Source organism: Gamsiella multidivaricata, assembly GCF_025024155.1.
Source record: "Gamsiella multidivaricata strain RSA 2152 chromosome Unknown BC939scaffold_1, whole genome shotgun sequence".
Classification (NCBI taxonomy): Eukaryota; Fungi; Mortierellomycota; class Mortierellomycetes; order Mortierellales; family Mortierellaceae; genus Gamsiella; species Gamsiella multidivaricata.
Window position 1 is genome coordinate 1032126 of NW_026251709.1, and position 17288 is coordinate 1049413.

General features: G+C 47.4%; 6 protein-coding genes across 6 annotated transcripts; all 6 read right to left on the reverse strand.

Moving 5' to 3' along the window:
* Positions 1-1333: 1333 nt before the first annotated feature.
* On the reverse strand, positions 1334-2766 carry BC939DRAFT_390964 (uncharacterized protein; the record flags this gene model as incomplete). The annotated part of the gene is made up of 2 exons (XM_051551928.1): positions 1334-2411; positions 2525-2766. 2 exons carry the CDS (start codon positions 2764-2766, stop codon positions 1334-1336), a joined length of 1320 nt encoding a protein of 439 aa, XP_051417991.1.
* Positions 2767-5987: 3221 nt separating this feature from the next.
* On the reverse strand, positions 5988-6980 carry BC939DRAFT_509359 (uncharacterized protein). Its single transcript, XM_051561083.1, has one exon. The coding sequence runs from the start codon at positions 6708-6710 to the stop codon at positions 6114-6116; it is 597 nt and encodes a 198-aa protein (XP_051417992.1). The 5' UTR covers positions 6711-6980; the 3' UTR covers positions 5988-6113.
* Positions 6981-9243: 2263 nt separating this feature from the next.
* Positions 9244-10983, reverse strand: BC939DRAFT_8559 (uncharacterized protein). The gene is made up of 2 exons (XM_051561951.1): positions 10206-10983; positions 9244-10104 (listed from the first exon to the last, which is right to left on the reverse strand). Exons 1-2 carry the CDS (start codon positions 10491-10493, stop codon positions 9484-9486), a joined length of 909 nt encoding a protein of 302 aa, XP_051417993.1. The 5' UTR covers positions 10494-10983; the 3' UTR covers positions 9244-9483.
* Positions 10984-13033: 2050 nt separating this feature from the next.
* On the reverse strand, positions 13034-15543 carry BC939DRAFT_8476 (uncharacterized protein). The gene is made up of 4 exons (XM_051561943.1): positions 14689-15543; positions 14319-14540; positions 13130-14226; positions 13034-13046 (listed from the first exon to the last, which is right to left on the reverse strand). The coding sequence occupies exons 1-3, from the start codon at positions 15329-15331 to the stop codon at positions 13253-13255; spliced, it is 1839 nt and encodes a 612-aa protein (XP_051417994.1). The 5' UTR covers positions 15332-15543; the 3' UTR covers positions 13034-13046; positions 13130-13252.
* Positions 15500-16005, reverse strand: BC939DRAFT_434621 (uncharacterized protein). The gene has a single exon (XM_051553387.1). The coding sequence runs from the start codon at positions 15921-15923 to the stop codon at positions 15588-15590; it is 336 nt and encodes a 111-aa protein (XP_051417995.1). The 5' UTR covers positions 15924-16005; the 3' UTR covers positions 15500-15587.
* Positions 16006-16095: 90 nt separating this feature from the next.
* On the reverse strand, positions 16096-17176 carry BC939DRAFT_9100 (uncharacterized protein). Its single transcript, XM_051561987.1, has 3 exons — positions 16766-17176; positions 16663-16676; positions 16096-16589 (listed from the first exon to the last, which is right to left on the reverse strand). The coding sequence occupies exons 1-3, from the start codon at positions 17025-17027 to the stop codon at positions 16218-16220; spliced, it is 648 nt and encodes a 215-aa protein (XP_051417996.1). The 5' UTR covers positions 17028-17176; the 3' UTR covers positions 16096-16217.
* Between the last annotated feature and the right edge of the window lie 112 nt (positions 17177-17288).

The following is a 17288-nucleotide window of genomic DNA, read 5'->3' on the forward strand; positions in this document are numbered from 1 at the left end:
ATGTTCTTCTCGCCATTAACCTAACGATCATATATTCGCAGATTAATCAACGTGAAGATTGTCAAGTTCCCAAAGCCAGACATACATTGCTTACGATTTTTATCAAGCAGCGCATAAGCGATTGCAAAGGCTCCTCGGCCTCGAAAACACTGTTTTTTCTCTTTCGTGTCGGTGTAGTTGCTCCAATTGACGAGGCGGATGGCGATGTCGGAGATGGTGCTGAGGATGTGGAAGACGATGAACACGGCGAAGATCTTGATGGCTCTGCAACGGCTGTCGATATTGGTGGCAGTCGTGATACGGGGCGTATCATCAATGTTGCGCTTGGAGATAGTTCTTTTACAATTGTATGGAGTAAGGAAACTCCCAATCTGAATGCTCGAATAATTTGTGTTCCACACTGAATACAAGGGTCTGACGCACAACTACGCACACTGTAGCGAGTGATCAGCACAACGGTCTTCTTGTTCAACTGGAACCGTAATTCATTATTGATATATCTAAGCAAAAGGTACCTGTAGCGAGTGATCAGCACAACGGTCTTCTTGTTCAACTGGAACAAGGAACAAAAGACCGCTGGCTTCGATCCTCCTTTTATACAGGCACAACCCCAAAACCTAATATCAAATCCTGCGTACCCTCGGTGGCTGCTGGCCAACATTATTCGAGATCGCTGTGGTATTGTTGTTGTTGGTGTTGTTGGCCAGCAGCCACCGAGGGTACGCAGGATTTGATATTAGGTTTTGGGGTTGTGCCTGTATAAAAGGAGGATCGAAGCCAGCGGTCTTTTGTTCCTTGTTCCAGTTGAACAAGAAGACCGTTGTGCTGATCACTCGCTACAGGTACCTTTTGCTTAGATATATCAATAATGAATTACGGTTCCAGTTGAACAAGAAGACCGTTGTGCTGATCACTCGCTACAGTGTGCGTAGTTGTGCGTCAGACCCTTGTATTCAGTGTGGAACACAAATTATTCGAGCATTCAGATTGGGAGTTTCCTTACTCCATACAACTGTAAAAGAACTATCTCCAAGCGCAACAATAATATGAAGAGAAGAGCATATTATCCGAGGGAGCCGACCTATAATGTGTCACTTCTTTTCTTTATTTTCTGCACCGAAAATCTAAAGCAAATAGACAAAGGAAAAAAAGAAAAACAAAAACAAAACTACTCGGATGCTCTGGATACACCTCATCTTCTTTGCTTGAGCGAGAGAACGATGGCGACTGGGGAGTGGTGAGGAGGGACATTATAGGTCGGCTCTCTCGGATAATATGCTCTTCTCTTCATATTATTCGAGATCGCTGTGGTATTATCACAGCTGGAGCCGACCTATAATGTGGATCCAGAGCTTTTACTGAGTGTTATCTCAGTAAAATTGGACCTGGTCCTACTCGCGAGACGGTAAAAATTTTGGAACGTGTCGGGAGAGGACCAATTTCCGTGTGCAATGATGTCGTCAATAGACATACCCGACTCGGCGGCGATGGTAGATCCAATGGCTCGGGGCTTGACACGACGGGTGGGGCGTTCAACCTCAGGTATCAAGGTCGAGATCGAATCCATGTGATTGGAGATGGTTTGCATAGAGACAGCTGCATGTAGGCGAAGAGTATTACGAATGAAAGGGCAGATTGTAAAATTCTTGTCCTTGGGATGCGGAACCGTCACTGGGTGATCCTTGATACGCGAGGTGTAGAACTGATAAGCAGCCAAGGGGCAGAGTTTGGGGTCAGAGTTGGCGGATATATACACCACCTTCTCAATCCTCTTGCCCTTGCGTCTCTCCTTAGGAAGAAGAACAAAGAGCTTCAAGTACCGCTTGTCAAAGGTCGTCTTGTTGATGTCAACGCAATGAATGTCGTCCGCGCGGAGGAAGCTACAAATGTCCAGGAGCCAGCAAAGTTTGCGCGTCAACTGGACTAGTGCCATATCGTCATTGTTGGGCAGCGATTGCAAGTAGGCAAGTGCAGGCGAGATGTCCAGGCAACCGATTTCTGCGGGCTTTATGTCCGTAGCCTTCAGCGCAGCGATATAATCTTTGTAAACCATGCTCTCCGTGATTGGCGATCGATCGCTGAACAGGTCTAAAATTGTGGAGCGTTTAGCGAGGACGGTGGTCGGCTTCCAATCTCTTGTGCGGCGTTGGTGGGCGAGATAGTTGATGAGGAGGGCTGGATCTGGGTGAAACGGGTCCTCATCCCGCTCTTGTGCCCATCGGATGTAGACTTGTTGGGTAGGACCGTAAGCGACGTGTCGGCGTTGGGCTTGTGGCGAGTCCAATATCGTATGTGACGCGTCTGAGCTGAGTCCTATTTCCGAGTATAGGCGCCGCTTACGCGCCATGCCTGGAGCCTCGAATGCGGGTTCTTCTCGAGCACGTTTGGTGCCGCGCCCGGAGGCGAAAGTACTGCATTTCTGGGGATCGTGAGAGGGTCCTCGATTGCCATTGAGAGAATTGTCGGATACCAAATCGCACTGGTCCATGCCGGTGCCACTATTGTCGCCTCTAATTTCTCCAACTGAAGTTTCTGGAGAATCTGTGGGATGAGATTCCAAGGGGGACAGATGTAAAGGTTGCCCAGTTTGGTCCATGGTCGTTGGAGGGCGTTGAAGTTGAGCGCTTGGGGGTGAGGTTTCCACGTCATGAATTGGGGAAGCTGGGCGTTCCTAGGAGAGGCAAATAGGTCGATCGAGTGAGGGCCCCATATTGAATCCAGCGTTTGGAAGAATGAGCGGTCGATACTCCACTCTAGTTGGGTCATCAGCCTCCTGGATGGTGCGTCCACTGGGTTGAAGGCTGAAGGAACGTATGTCGTTTGGAGTCTGGTTCCTGTTGTCAAACAATGGCGCCATAGTTGATCCGCCAGGTCCATCAGTTGCGGGGAGCGGGTCCCGCCGAACCGTTGGATGTGAGCCAGGGTCGTCATGTTGTCGCATATTATGTTCAACGTCTTCCCTTGCAGTTGTGGTAATCGAGTCGCCAGTAGGACTGTCCTGAGTTCCTTGCAATTGATGTGTTCCATAGATGTGGAGGGTGACCATTGCCCGGCAAATGTCGAATCGTTGTACACAATGCCCCATCCCTGATCCGAGGCATCGGTGTAAACGTCTATCTGAGCCCGTTGAGGGAGCCAGCTCAATCCGTTCCAATGCTGAAGGTTGTCGATCCACCATGTTAGGTTGTCCTTGGCTTCCTGAGATAAGGGGATCTTGTCTGTCACGAACCTATGCTTATTCAGAGTCAAGATGAACTTCTTAAGCGTGGCAGGACAGAACAAGGGGGAGGAGATGCAGTTTGGGAAATAGGGTCAAGAAAGCGTAGATATATTGAAGTTGCTAGATAAGGAATAAAAGATACAGAACTACGGGATATATATATATGTTTCTCATTGCCTTCGTGTAACGGTCGTACGCGTTGCCAAGAGTCGACCGATCACTTGCCAAGTATCGATCGATCGTGTCGTGGCACGCGACATTGTCCTTCCAACCGGATCCGGCACGCAGAGCGCTGTTCTTGATTTGCATGAGACGCTGGCACATCAGACGTGCTGGAAAGACGGCGGCGGTCATTGCCATGTCCTTGCCGATGAACGAACTTAAAGCTTTTAATGAGCTGACGCCGTTGTTCCTGAGTTTGCGCGCTTCGCGACGGATATCTCGAACCTTGTGACGGGGGACGGAGAGAGTCATGGATCTGCTGTCTATTGTGAACCCCAAGTGCTCGATGACCTGAGTGGGCTCCAAGGTGGATTTTGCTTCTTGCAACAGGATTACCACTCGGTTACCAAGCTGCACGGTTACGACACACAGAGCCAGGATGGGAGCCCGGCATCATGACAACACCACTACGACACTGTACAATAGGCCCCAGACATGTATATATAGACCCTACTTACGATCATTAAACAGCATTCATTTCTACGCATTCCTACTTGACCACTGCCCTTGACCCCTTGACTCTGCTGCTGTTGCACTTCTTTTATCAAGAAGCCTAGTGATTTTAGCCGTCCCAGGACCATCTGGGTGTGTTGAGCTGCCTTGGGCTTGGAGGAGGCGATTATCAGAAGATCGTCCAGGTATGCGGAGATGCGGATGCCACGGCGGCGTGCCCATTTGAGGACTAGGCGTAAGACCTTGGTGAACACCAACGGGGAGAGAGAGAGGCCGAATGGGAGTACTCTGAATTGGTACCTCTGTCCCTTCCACTGGAACTGTAGGTAACGACGAGATGAGGGATGGATTAGAATGTGAAGGAAGGCGTCCGAAAGATCTATGGAGGTCATGTAATCCTTTTTGGTCATAAGTGAGCAGACGGTCTTTACTGTTTCCGTTTTGAAGTATCGCTCTGGCAGGTACTGGTTCAGTTTCTTCAGATTCAGACATGAGCGGAGGTCTCCCGTCTTCTTGGGTACTAGGAAGAGCTGACTGGAAAACCCGGTGTTCGATGTGGCCGTCTCGATGGCTTTCTTTGTGAGTAGAGCCAGGATCTCCTTCTCGATGATCTCCGTCTCCTTCTGGGAGAGTCTTGTTGAGCCTATTGACGAAGATGACAGAGGGGGTGGCGTAGAAAATGGGATCCTGTAGCCCTGTGAGATCGTTTCTCAAATCCATTTTTCGTCCGTTAGGAGGGTCCACGAGTGTTGGTACAGTGCCGTTCAAATTTTTACTCGGAGAGCTGATACTCACAAACTAGCGATCGGATTACCTTGAGACTTTGTAAAAATGTTCTTTGGCCATTGCAGAAGACCTTTATAAAAGTTGAAGTCGGTACCAGCAACCGTTATAAAGTTATAGTCGTTGGTAGAGGCCACATCATTGGCTCAGTTTTGAACCATACCCGTAAAAAAATACTAAACGTAGTGTTATAAATATTTTTACATAAACAATGGATCGCTTTCTTTTGCAAATAGTTACACCTTTCTACGGTACATCATTCTGCCAAAAATGAGGCCGATCCCTCCACTCAAGGTCAAGGAAGCTATAAGCCTGATGATGGATAATGTTTCGACTCGGGAAACCGCTCGTCGACTCGATATTTCGCAAAGAGCAGTCGCAAGGACCTATTCCGCCAATAAGGAAAAGATGCCGATCAACAAGGGAGGCCGTCCAAGAAAGATTGGCAAGGAAACTATCGAGTTTCTCAAGCTAAACCTGAAGAGAGGAATTTTCCGGAGCGCTGTCGACGCCAAGAATCGAGCAAATGCTATTCTTCCGGAGCCTGTTTCCGTTACGACAGTTCGACGACGTCTGAGTGAAGCTGGATTGATTGCCAAAAAGAATGTCAGGAAGCCAAAGCTCACCAGAAAGCACATAAGAGGGCGAATTACTTTCATGCACAAGTACAAGGAGTGGACCGTCGACGACTGGGCCGAAGTGGTGTTCTCCGATGAGTCCAAAATCAACCGGATTTGCTCGGATAGCATGCAATGGGTGTGGGATGACGCGCCAGGGGCAGTAACGGGCCGAACTGTGGAAAGTACCGTCAAGTTTGGTGGAGGGAACGTCAAGGTGTGGTCCTCTTTCTCATGGCACGGGCCTGGATATATCACGATGATTGACGACACTTTGGACTCCCAGCTGTATATCCAGATTCTGCAAGAGGATTTGAAGATGTCTGTGGAGGAATGGGGCATGGCACAGGACGAGTTTATCTTCCAGCACGACAACGATCCCAAGCACACCGCCAAGGTCACCAAGCAATACCTCAAGTCCGCCAATCTGACTGAGGAGGACGGACGCTTGCTGTTCTGGCCGGCACAGTCGCCCGACCTCAATCCGATCGAGAATATGTGGGCGTACCTCAAGAAACAGCTGGCAAAGTACCGGGAACCGCCGAAAAGTTGTAAAGAGCTATAGGAGCGCATCTCGAAGGAATGGTACAACATTCCTAAGGAGTACTGCCAAAACCTTATCAGCAGCATGCCCAGACGGCTTTGTGCCCTTCATAGGGCTAAGGGAAAGCACACCAAGTACTGAAAAAGATGAGTTTTTTAATAAAAATGGAAATTTTGTGGGTATGGTTCAAAACTGAGCCAACCACGTGGCCTCTACTGACGACTATAAATTTACAATGGCTACTGGTAACGACTTCATCTTTTATAAACGTCTTCTACAATGGCCAAAGAACATTCATACAAAGTCCCAAGGTAATCGGATCACTTGTTTGTGAGTACCAGCTCTCAGAGTAAAAATTTGCAAAACATTGGCTCAGTTTTGAACGGCACTGTATAGGTATAGCCGTCCACCTACTGAGGGTTGGTTGTCTGCCCTCGGCCGCGGCCCCGACCGCGTCCCCTGTATGTGTTGCCTTGGGCTTGCTGAAAATTTTGGTTAACGTTGTCTGGCTGTTGGGAGAATGACTGCTGCTGCTGTTGATATGGCTGCTGAGAGTCCGAAGTTTGGTAACTCTGAGAGTGCTGAGTGTTGTTATTCCGATTGTTGCCGGACCGACCCCTTCCACGTCCTCGATTGTTGGAGAGAAGGCTGTTCCTGACGCTGTTGAGGAGTTTCTTGCGTTCCAGGAGCGAATTGGTGTCCACAATGGCTGGACGTGTGCTTTTCTTGGATAGCATACCAAGTCCGTGTGCTCTTTCGAGATTTTGGACACGGGTCTCGTTGACTGTGTGGCTAACTTTCTGTAAGAGACGGCGCATCTGATCGCCGAAGGTGAGGAGTTCGTCTGATTGCATGTCGTCATAACGGTCATCGGTCAGAGTGTCGAGCATGAACTTGTCGATAGGACGGGTGAGTTAGGCCAATTGGGCTTGGATCGAAGCCAGCTCACTGTCGAAGTGCTGTCGTGCTTTCTGGTGGTCAGGTGCAACAGCAGCAGAGTCAAGGGGTCAAGGGCAGTGGTCAAGTAGGAATGCGTAGAAATGAATGCTGTTTAATGATCGTAAGTAGGGTCTATATATACATGTCTGGGGCCTATTGTACAGTGTCGTAGTGGTGTTGTCATGATGCCGGGCTCCCATCCTGGCTCTGTGTGTCATAACCGTGCAGCTTGGTAACCGAGTGGTAATCCTGTTGCATCAGGCCAAGGGACCTCAGTGATAGGCGGAACGGTGTATTTTGGCAGCTTATTTCTAGGACATGACGCGAGAAGTTGGTCGAGCTCTTCTTTCTCATCGTCTGCACCACCGCTTTCAGGGGTAAAGAAATGTTTTCCGTCCAAAGATGGGCATAGCGTGAGGAGACGCTGATCTGGTTTGAGATCACAGATCTGAGGGCGAGGGATAAGATATTGTGAGAGGGAAAATTCCTCTTGGGCGAGAGGGAGTTCGTCGTCGAAGTCATTTTGTAAGGAGGATATAACGCGTGTCGAAATTCTGTTCGTATAACAGGATGAGTTCCGGTGCGAAAGAAAAGAAGATGAGGTGTATCTCCGAGTAGTTTTGTTTTTGTTTTTCTTTATTTCCTTTGTCTATTTGCTTTGGACTTTCGGTGCAGAAAATAAAGAAAAGAAGTGACACATTATAGGTCGGCTCCCGCTGTGATAATGATGCTAAAGGACAAGCATCGACTTTTAAATACTTTATTTCCTACAAATGAACCTAAATAAAATTTTATGATAGTCACCTTCTGTTTACAGTTGAGTGAACCTTAAACAAAATTTGCGCTGTGTGTCGCGTTTCTTATCTTACTAGAGAGTTTTCGCAATCCAAAATTTACACATCAGGGGACCGGGATGAAACCTTAATTTCCCTCCGTAAAATCCCTGATGAAAACAGCTCATGAAATTTACATCAGGAAAATAAAATACTGGAGTCAATTTAAACGCCTGACCAATATAAGGGATGTTTGTTGATTCCTCAGCGAGCCTCACTGCAAGCTCCTCATTAGCCTCTTCAGTCTCATTCATGAACCAACCAAAAGACGAGCACAACAGCTACGAGGACCGCGAAAGCCTTTTAGAAGAGCGGCAAGAAGAGAAGGAGGCATGCTTGATTTTTCAAGCAGAATGGGAAAAGCAGCATGTTGGCGAGGAGAATGAGGAGGAGGGGCTGCACAGCTCTCAACCTATGCAGGAAGCATATTCCACCGAGGAGTGCGAATCGAACGAGGGATCAGTCAACGGGGATACTGACGAACCAAGTTCCTCTTTCAAGTTCAGTCGCAAGGTTCCTTTCCGTTCTCTCACATCAAGAAGCGACTAGTCAGTAGCTCTTCTGAAAGCTATGCTTCCCAAGTCACCCTTTCAATGGACAATTTTTGATGGCGAAACTAGTTTTGCTGTTTTCAAATTTACATCAGGAAGGAAATAGAGTTTCGCCGCCCCGATGTAAACGTTCGACCTCTCTGTTGCAATGTTTGGAATGAAGTCAAAAATCTATCCTGCCTCGACCCCTCTTGGCACACCATTCGACTACAAAAACATGACGACGCCCCAGAAATCGAGCCCGACAGGAACAGGCTCGCTGGCGATCTTTCCGGCATTTCGAGACAGTAATAATGATTTCAATATAAAACCAAATGTCTGGTGTTCTTAAGAGCACACTAAAGTCGATCGTTGGTGCGACTGGCGCTTGTGGATCGAGAAAGGGATCAGAGAGAATTTACACACAAAGATTATTTGGCATAGTCTTATGGCAGCCAAGCGTTCATAATGACGTTGCTTTTTGATCCTTCGATGTCGGCTCTTCCTATGATGCTGAAAATTCAGTAAGCGTTGGATTGTTCACCCGCTAATAGGGAGCGTGAGCTGGGTTTAGACCGTCGTGAGCCAGGTTAGTTTTACCCTACTGATGAAATGTTGTTGCAATAGTAATTGAACTTAGTACGAGAGGAACCGTTCATTCGGATAATTGGTATTTGGGCCTGCCTGAACAGGCAATGGCCCGAAGCTATCATCCGTTGGATTATGGCTGAACGCCTCTAAGTCAGAATTCGTGCTAGAACGCAACGATTACCGCCTTTTCCGATTTTTAATTGAATACGAATAGACTCTCGGGTCCTGAATCATACTATGTGGGGTCGTCTTGTGGAGCGGAAAGGCTTCATGAGGTGCCTGCTAATGTTAATTTCAAATATTGGAAGAGATAAATCCATTGCAGACGACTTTTATTGAACGGGGTATTGTTGAGATTAAGCCCATTGTTCTATAGATTTGTTCGTAAAGAACAGCAGCATCTTTTTCTTTTTCTTTCTCACTTGTCATGGCACTGTTAAGGGGCATTTGATAGCACTTGTCCACTGACAATGGCATTCAAGCGACAAAGCCGAAGAGATTAGCTGCCAAGCGCGGAATCAGTTTTACATCATCACTTTTTATTTGTCTTTTCAACATTGCAGCCAGGGGCAGAGTTGGACGTATACCAGACTTTGACTTTGACATATCCATAATAAAAACAAAAAAAATAAAATAAACGATTGACGGGCGTAAACAGGAGAAAGAACGAGGGAAAGTGGAAGGGAGGAAAGGTACAGAGACAAAAGGGAAAGAGGAAGGGGAAGGGGAAGAGACAATGAAGCATGTTGATTTAACAGGTCTGAAGGTCATCCAGGTTATATGTTGCCTTCCAAGCCACTCCATCCTTTGGCTTTTTAAGCACCCACTTAAATTCCTTGTCTGCACAATTTGCGCCCACAAGATGCAAGTATCCGTCCGAGGCATAATTGGCGATGGCACCATTAACAGGTTGGTCGCCAGTCAGCAGACCAATCTGATAACACCATTTCGACGTGCACTGACCCTCATCCCATTTTCTGAATTCCAGGAAACCGCCACCATTACAACCGTCGGGGGCCATATACCGACCGCTATGACCAAGCCATGCCTTATTTCGGACAGAGCAGTTTTCGCCCACCGTGCCCTTTAGATACTTGATGGTCGGGTTACTGGGCGAAGCCTGCCAGAAAAACCCTGCTGGAGCAGTCTTGGTCGGCGTGAGCCAATTCTTTTCACCGCTGCCGATATAGTTGCCGTTGATTTCGTCGTACAAGACAAACACGTCGCCCGACTTGACAATGTTGCCGCATTCGTCTTTGAGATCGGCGAAGTCAATCGCGTCTTTGTCATTTCCGTTCATGCACCAAGCGTGGGCAGAATGAGCAAGGAGTGACAGGACAGCCAGGGTAGCGAAGCTCTTCATGTTTGTTTGCTATTGGGTGCCAAAGAATGAAAAGAAAAAAAGAGGTCAGTTTATGAATAAGCACTGCTACACCCAAGTGCAATCGCAAAAGTCTAGTCAAATATCTTTACGTGGGGGGGGGGGGGGGGGAGGTTTGTGTTTTGGAGAGGGTTGTGCTTGATAGGTGTAGGCGTCGGTGGCGCTCTTGCGACGGTGCTTGCGATGGTTCTTGGAGTAGTTGTTGGGAGTGCTGAGAGTGCTTTTGCGAATCGAGGGTCTTGAGGTAGGATAGGATGTGTGTCGGTGCAGGACGTTGGGTATGCGCAACTTATATACGTGAAGAGAGATATCAGAAACAATGACTCGAAGTAAACGTTCTTTCTTTGGGTACGGGGAGTGCAAATCCCCTGCGACACCATTCTTAACTATGCCACAATTGAAAGATCAAGGGCGAGTATAGAAGGAAGGACAGAGGAGGCACGCAAAAAAAATCAAGGGGTAGCCGAAAAGAAGGGGACAACACCAGGGACGTAAGAGGATCAAGGACGGGAGAACACCAGGAATGTAGGAGGTCAAGCGCAGGAGAAAATCGCAGCAGCTCATTCATCAGCATCTAGGAATTCTAAAACATCAGAAGAATCATGAGGATATCCACCGCCAACGACTTTCTTTGGCCGGGCTATTGTAATCATGCGGGTAACCTTGTAGCTACGAGACAATGAGATTCAGGCTTTTGTTCTATAGATATAGCGCAGAAGAGCAATTGTAGGGGAGACGAGAAATTCAAGGGGGAAAGAACAGAAAGGGACTATTTGCGAGAGACAAGGAAGAAGAGAGGAAGAACACTGTGTGGAATAAATCTTCACCTTTTACACACCTTCTCGACTTTACTCAGGCTTTCCCTCACTCCTGTTTCCTTGACCTTCACAACCTAAACCCTATCAAATTGAGCTAACGAATAGTCAGTTTGGTAGTTAAGGATTAAGTTAATGCAGGGGCATCCAGAGTTGTCCTCAGTATCAATGAGAGAATTTTACGAAAGCGGTTACTGTTCCCAAAAATGGCGTTGCGAACTGGACTACACTCCTTTTTGCAAAAAAATCCACTTTTCATAGTAAAGGTGAAAGTAGTCAGTGTCATTTTTTTTCCAACTCCACATCTCCTTGTTTGCGGTCAGAGCTAATATCTTCAAATTGATTCGATTTATAATCTTGCGGGAACTTGTCAACGGTCTACATTCGAGAAAAAAATGGCAAAAGGATAGTGAAGAAGAAATGGACATATCAGTGATTTAGTACTTCTCTTCAGATTCATATTTCACGTCCTTGGGCTCACACTCACCAAACAAATTGAGAATATCGATGAGCGAGCTGAACATAGACAAATAGGACATGGTTTCCAATAAAGCATAAGAACCAGTCTATGTTGGTGAGGATGGGAGAGACAGAGGCAGGACAAAATAAAAACGAGTCAACATAATTGTTCCCTCTCATATCAATATCTCCCCTCATGTTCGCCATGTTCTGATCTTACCAACCTGATTTTCGACTGCGAAAGTATAGAGAGAGGAGGTCGAGTATCATTGAAATCAATTCATTCAAACTATAGGAAAAAAACAAAACGAGGACGAAGAGGGTTAAAAAAAGGAAGGAGAAAAGGAGAGATGAGAGGAAACCAAAATGAGCCATCAGTTTTTTTAACTCGACATCTAGTTCATATTGTACCGGTCATGGATGGATCGCTGTCCAACTTACCAAATGAACAGGGGATCATCGCATGTGTTCAAAAATGCAGGGAAGAAAGTAGTCGAAACCGCCGAAACAAGACAGCGGTCGAAGGAAAGCATCACAAATCAGCGATGGACAAGTAACCCGACTGTTTTTTTTAAAAAAAAAAAGATGCATGGGGTACTGTCAGTTATCTGTGCATCTCTTCATCTTTTTGTACTAGTCTCGTATTTGCCTGTATATGAACTCTTTCAAAGAAAAGGGACGTGTTGTGCCTGATGAGGAGTCAGACCAATACTTCAAAAAAATCGTCTTACCTGCACGGGGCCATCCTGTCCAGTATGTCCAGCCTGTCCGTCCTGTCTGTCGTTGGCGTTTTGTTGGGTATCGGGAGGATCGTTGGTTGTGCTCTTCCGCCTAAAAAATGCTGCTATTAGAACCAAGGCGCTATATGCCAATACAGCAAAACTAATATTGAACATTTCCTTACATTTTCTGACCACTATTGGGTCGTTGAACGAGAGCTTTCTTGGACTTGTCGAGGTCTTGGTAACCCCATGATCTCTTGAGAACATTGAATGAGCCCTTTGCAATATCCTCGATGTCTTTCTACAACAGAGAAATAAAAAAATGTCAATGAGAATAACTTAAAAAAAACTCAAACATAGCTAAAATACATACCTTTGCGATCAATAGAGTGGAGAAGGTTGCGATCAGTGAGGCGACCGCGGCAGTCGTGGTTGGGATGGTGAACTTGCCCACTTCATGAAGGACATACATCCCTCGGGTTTCAGCCCGTAATCGCATGTAGTTTCCATTCTCGTAGATGATATGGAAAAGAGGTGCCATTTTAAATCCAGAGTCCAAAAAGGCCTTGCCATAGCGAACATCACGGAAGAAATCCCAAAGGTTCTTCCACTCGTCGTTCTTGTGAGCTGGACCAGAGAACTCGCCCCAGGCAATTTCTGTTTTGCCAACAGCGGCCGTAAAGTCGGGTCGGTCGGGCTTCAGTCCTAGTTCCTTTTGCGTTGCTGAGTCTTTGTTCGGGCTATTGGTCAACAATAAAAACATTTCTTAGAAAGGCAATTCCACCATACGTCAACAAAAGATTTTGCAGCGCATTCTTACAAGTGGCTAGTGACAGTTTTGGATTCAAAAAATGCCTGCATGACTGGCCCAATATGCTTAACGGTATACTCGTACTCAGAAATCGAACGGTCTTCATCCTTCGGGAGATATTCCAACCTGAGAAAAAAGGATACAAAAACAAAATTAGCTTGATTTTACAGCACCAATAGCATCATGTGCTTTGTAACATCGAATCCTACAGCGTTTCAAGCATGATACGGATGGGCCTGTGGTCCTTGTTCATAGGGACAAGAGTCGCCGCCACATCGTCCTTTCGGTCTTGCAAGCAAAGCTAGAAAAAGAGGGAAAAACATTAGTGAGCATCAACAAAATGAGCGTGAAGCAAACAATATTGAACGTACCTTAACAGCTTTCATTGCCAAACTATCGTTAAACTCAACAGAATCCCACTCCGCATTTGTGATCTCGCGCGATTTGATGAAAGCTTGAAGAATTTCATCTGAAAAAACGGATTTCATCCTTTCGGTTGGTCTCGAGGGCACGAATATCCCCATCAAAGATACCACGTCTGCAATTTCCATGATCTTCAGCTGGCTTTTCACAAGGGCATCCACACTGAGCCGCTGGTACTTCTTGAAGAGGCAAGTTGAGCATGCCTTGCCTTCCTGCGGTGCACAAGTATGCGTGATCTTCTCGATTTGTGACAGGAGAATCGCTCGTTCATCTGCGTTGATGATTGTTGATTGATCATCTGATGGCGGTGCGGCTAGGACCGTTCCGGGGGATCCTGGAAGTATGTCTGACGCGCCAGTCATGATCTGGCTTGAATGAGTAGTGGGGAGTCCATCTGTGGTTGATAATGATCCAGGAACTGAGCTCGAGTCAGTAACGCGTCCAAGACCTCTGACTGAGATTTTCGATTCTGATGCCAGTCCCGGAACAGCGGCCGAAGTGTTCAAGCCAGCTGCTGATCCAGTAATGGTTGTCGAGGCTATCAAATCGGTTGCGGCAGTGGTTGAGGAGGTTGAGTCGATAGCAGCTCCAAAATAAAGGGGAGGGGTTCCCAGACGCGACGATGAAGCAGCAAACGATGGTGGCATTCCTGGGGGAGCGGTTGAAGCATTTGGGAATGGCGGCAATTCGGTACTTGCGCATGAGGGTCCTGCTCTTCCTGCACTCATGCCCACCGCTGAATCACCTGCGGTTGACGTTGTGGAGTTCGCGGCTGTTGAGCCTGATGACGTTGAAGTTAAGGGCGAAGCTGACGAGTTACGGGGAGCTTTAGGCGGTGCCTCCTCCAGTTCGACCCAGGGATCGCGTGGATGCTTCTGGCCAGCTAGTAGAGTGGTAACAAAAGGTGCCCAAGAAGTCAATGTATAAGGAATGCAAGAGTCTCCGGACCAATCGTTATATGGCAAGTTTGCTTACCTGCGCTGGGGATGCATGTCGAATGTGCAGAGTCTTGGCCGAGCACATGAGAGTCCAAAAATGAAGCCGGATCTGTGATGCGCGTCGAGGATTCAGTGCCTTCATCAAGGTTATGAGAGGGTAAAGAGAAGGCTGGATTGGGGATATGCGTGGTTGGATTGGCGGTCTGCGTGGTTGGACCAAGGACATGCGTGGAAGACGATGAGGCGTGGGCTGGCACCGCTATCAAGGTAATGCAGCATTGGTTAAGCATTGCAAATTATAGTCCTACGCGAGCAAATCATATGTATCCATACAGTTGTTGACATCGATTGAATATTGGGCATTGGCCCTTCCAATTTGTCTATTGCAATTGTCCACAGGACTGTACCTGAACTCGAAGAAGATGCAGGGATGTCGCCTGCATCCCGCGCAACATGGAGATACAATCCTCGCACGCTTACTTTGGCACGCGTTGACTCAGTTTTCAATAAAAGATTTTCGAACGTCTCCATGAACTTGTCATATCGAACAGATTCACACAAGAATCTTGCGCGCTTCTGAAGTGGTTCCGAGATGTCTTTGTGATGAGCGATTATCTTCAGGTTTTCCATGAACACCTCATGGTGTTGGTGAGGAGTTTTGGTCACGTGTCTGTAAGCGAAAAAAATCTCGACCTCACCCCAGTGTCTAGCATCGTTCTCGCGGAAGAAGGCATGAATGGTGGTGATACGCGGGTCAACAGATCCGAGGCAGCCCTGGAGAAGCCGTGTTGTGCGCATCTTGAAAGGATGCGTAATGTCGTGAAGAATGTAAGCAAATGTCAGATAGTACAAAAAAAAAAAAAGAAAAAGAATGTGATGGGCGAGTGTAGATGCTCCATGACCACATTTGCCATGTATGTACCTCTCGGCAGATACCATGCGCAACTGATCACTATTGCGACTGCAGCTCGAGGTGACAGAACCAAGAGTTCGCGGTTGAGCAAGCTGCACTATCCCCATCGAAAGGAACAGTCTGGCGACCCTCTGCATCGAAACGATTGCGTGTCCTCATGATGAGAAGGCGCAACAGGAATCTCAGCAGAGTTCACCCAGACGCGCTGGATGAATGGCAGCCTAGACGGGAGGAGCAAAAAAAAAAGAAAAAGAATGTGATGGGCGAGTGTAGATGCTCCATGACCACATTTGCCATGTATGTACCTCTCGGCAGATACCATGCGCAACTGATCACTATTGCGACTGCAGCTCGAGGTGACAGAACCAAGAGTTCGCGGTTGAGCAAGCTGCACTATCCCCATCGAAAGGAACAGTCTGGCGACCCTCTGCATCGAAACGATTGCGTGTCCTCATGATGAGAAGGCGCAACAGGAATCTCAGCAGAGTTCACCCAGACGCGCTGGATGAATGGCAGCCTAGACGGGAGGAGCAAAAAAAAAAGAAAAAGAATGTGATGGGCGAGTGTAGATGCTCCATGACCACATTTGCCATGTATGTACCTCTCGGCAGATACCATGCGCAACTGATCACTATTGCGACTGCAGCTCGAGGTGACAGAACCAAGAGTTCGCGGTTGAGCAAGCTGCACTATCCCCATCGAAAGGAACAGTCTGGCGACCCTCTGCATCGAAACGATTGCGTGTCCTCATGATGAGAAGGCGCAACAGGAATCTCAGCAGAGTTCACCCAGACGCGCTGGATGAATGGCAACCTAGACGGGAGGAACAAAATAAAAAGCGTTTATGCTCTCTTACCTTATTTGCCATGAATGTTCCAATCGGTAGATGCTTGCGATGAAGGAAGAGGTGAGGTGGGACGGAGTTTATGCAGCAGCGTTAAAGCATAACTTGGACTTTTACATGCCAAATATGGTGAATGTCAATCCAGACTGACGCTCTTAAGTGGTTGAATCCAGTGCACTTCAGGCGTAAACTAGGTCATCGAAGTGAAATAGGTGTGATACTTTTGCTTCTTTTGCTTTTTTCCCGGGCTTTCTTGGCTTGTTCGATACAGATGGTGTCCTCTTGCGACCACGGGGGAGAGCACCGGTGCTTGTACTGGCGCTGGTCATCGGTGCACTGCTGTTGGTGTTGCTGGTGCCAACTGTGGAAGAGTTCATGTTTGGGTCCTCCTGCCAAGGGTACCGTCCATCGGCCGTCCTGGGCTGTAGATAAAGAGGTCGTTCCTGCTTCTCCAGGTGTCCTCTGACAATCCTGGATATGTTCTCAGCCGCCATCACATCTCTGTGGTGATAATGCTCGCAGTGTGGACAGTACAGCTCGCGGAGGGTCACCTGTGCCACAAAGTTTTGGCAATTAGGACACTTTTTTGAGGTATAGTACTCGTTCAGTCCCACAACAATATACCCCAATGATCGGGCCTAGATTTTTTTTAATAGATTGTGTCAACCCTTCTCTACATATGTCAAACATTTGAACACTTTGCAATCATGATAAATAGCATACATACCAATGGGATAAAGTAGTCCAGGAAGGTTGAATGGAGGGACGAAATGCGCCCTGTGCTCTTGAACTGACCAAGACCAACGCCAATCAAGACTGGATTGGCTGGGTCCCAGGGATGGCCAATGCTTCCGCCTACGATACCCAACAGACTCGCCGCAACAGCCTGGTATTCTGCTTGATTCGCCCTGTCCCGATCTCAACCATGCTTTTTGAATCTGTTGTTGGATCCAGCATAGAACTCCAAGAGTCGTTCTCCTGCTGGACATTTTGGCTCCTCCTCCTCGTCGTCATCCTCTGGGTCTTTCTTCTTTGGTTCAAGTGCCTCCCAGTACTTGGTGATGCTCGCGCCTGGACCCCGAAGTGGTGGGAGACGAGACTCCATTTCTGAAATCGACTCTGGTTGATTGTCCTCCTTTGAGTTTTTTTCTTTCTCAAGCCATCTCCTGTAACGAAAAACAGGTTGCATGACTGCCTTTTGATTCACCGCGAGGTTGTAGTGACCGTCGGGATCCTCAGGTAGATAGGCA

Coding starts and splice junctions, on each gene's coding strand:
- BC939DRAFT_509359 (XM_051561083.1), bottom strand. CDS start 6,710: ATGACCGTTATGACGACATGCAATCAGACGAACTCCTCACCTTCGGCG.
- BC939DRAFT_8559 (XM_051561951.1), bottom strand. CDS start 10,493: ATGGTGTCGCAGGGGATTTGCACTCCCCGTACCCAAAGAAAGAACGTT. Junction 10,105..10,205: donor TCCCCCCCCCCCCCCCCCAC/GTAAAGATATTT, acceptor GGCACCCAATAG/CAAACAAACATGAAGAGCTT.
- BC939DRAFT_8476 (XM_051561943.1), bottom strand. CDS start 15,331: ATGCAGAGGGTCGCCAGACTGTTCCTTTCGATGGGGATAGTGCAGCTT. Junction 14,541..14,688: donor TGCATCTTCTTCGAGTTCAG/GTACAGTCCTGT, acceptor TTACCTTGATAG/CGGTGCCAGCCCACGCCTCA. Junction 14,227..14,318: donor GACATGCATCCCCAGCGCAG/GTAAGCAAACTT, acceptor CCACTCTACTAG/CTGGCCAGAAGCATCCACGC.
- BC939DRAFT_434621 (XM_051553387.1), bottom strand. CDS start 15,923: ATGCAGAGGGTCGCCAGACTGTTCCTTTCGATGGGGATAGTGCAGCTT.
- BC939DRAFT_9100 (XM_051561987.1), bottom strand. CDS start 17,027: ATGTCCAGCAGGAGAACGACTCTTGGAGTTCTATGCTGGATCCAACAA.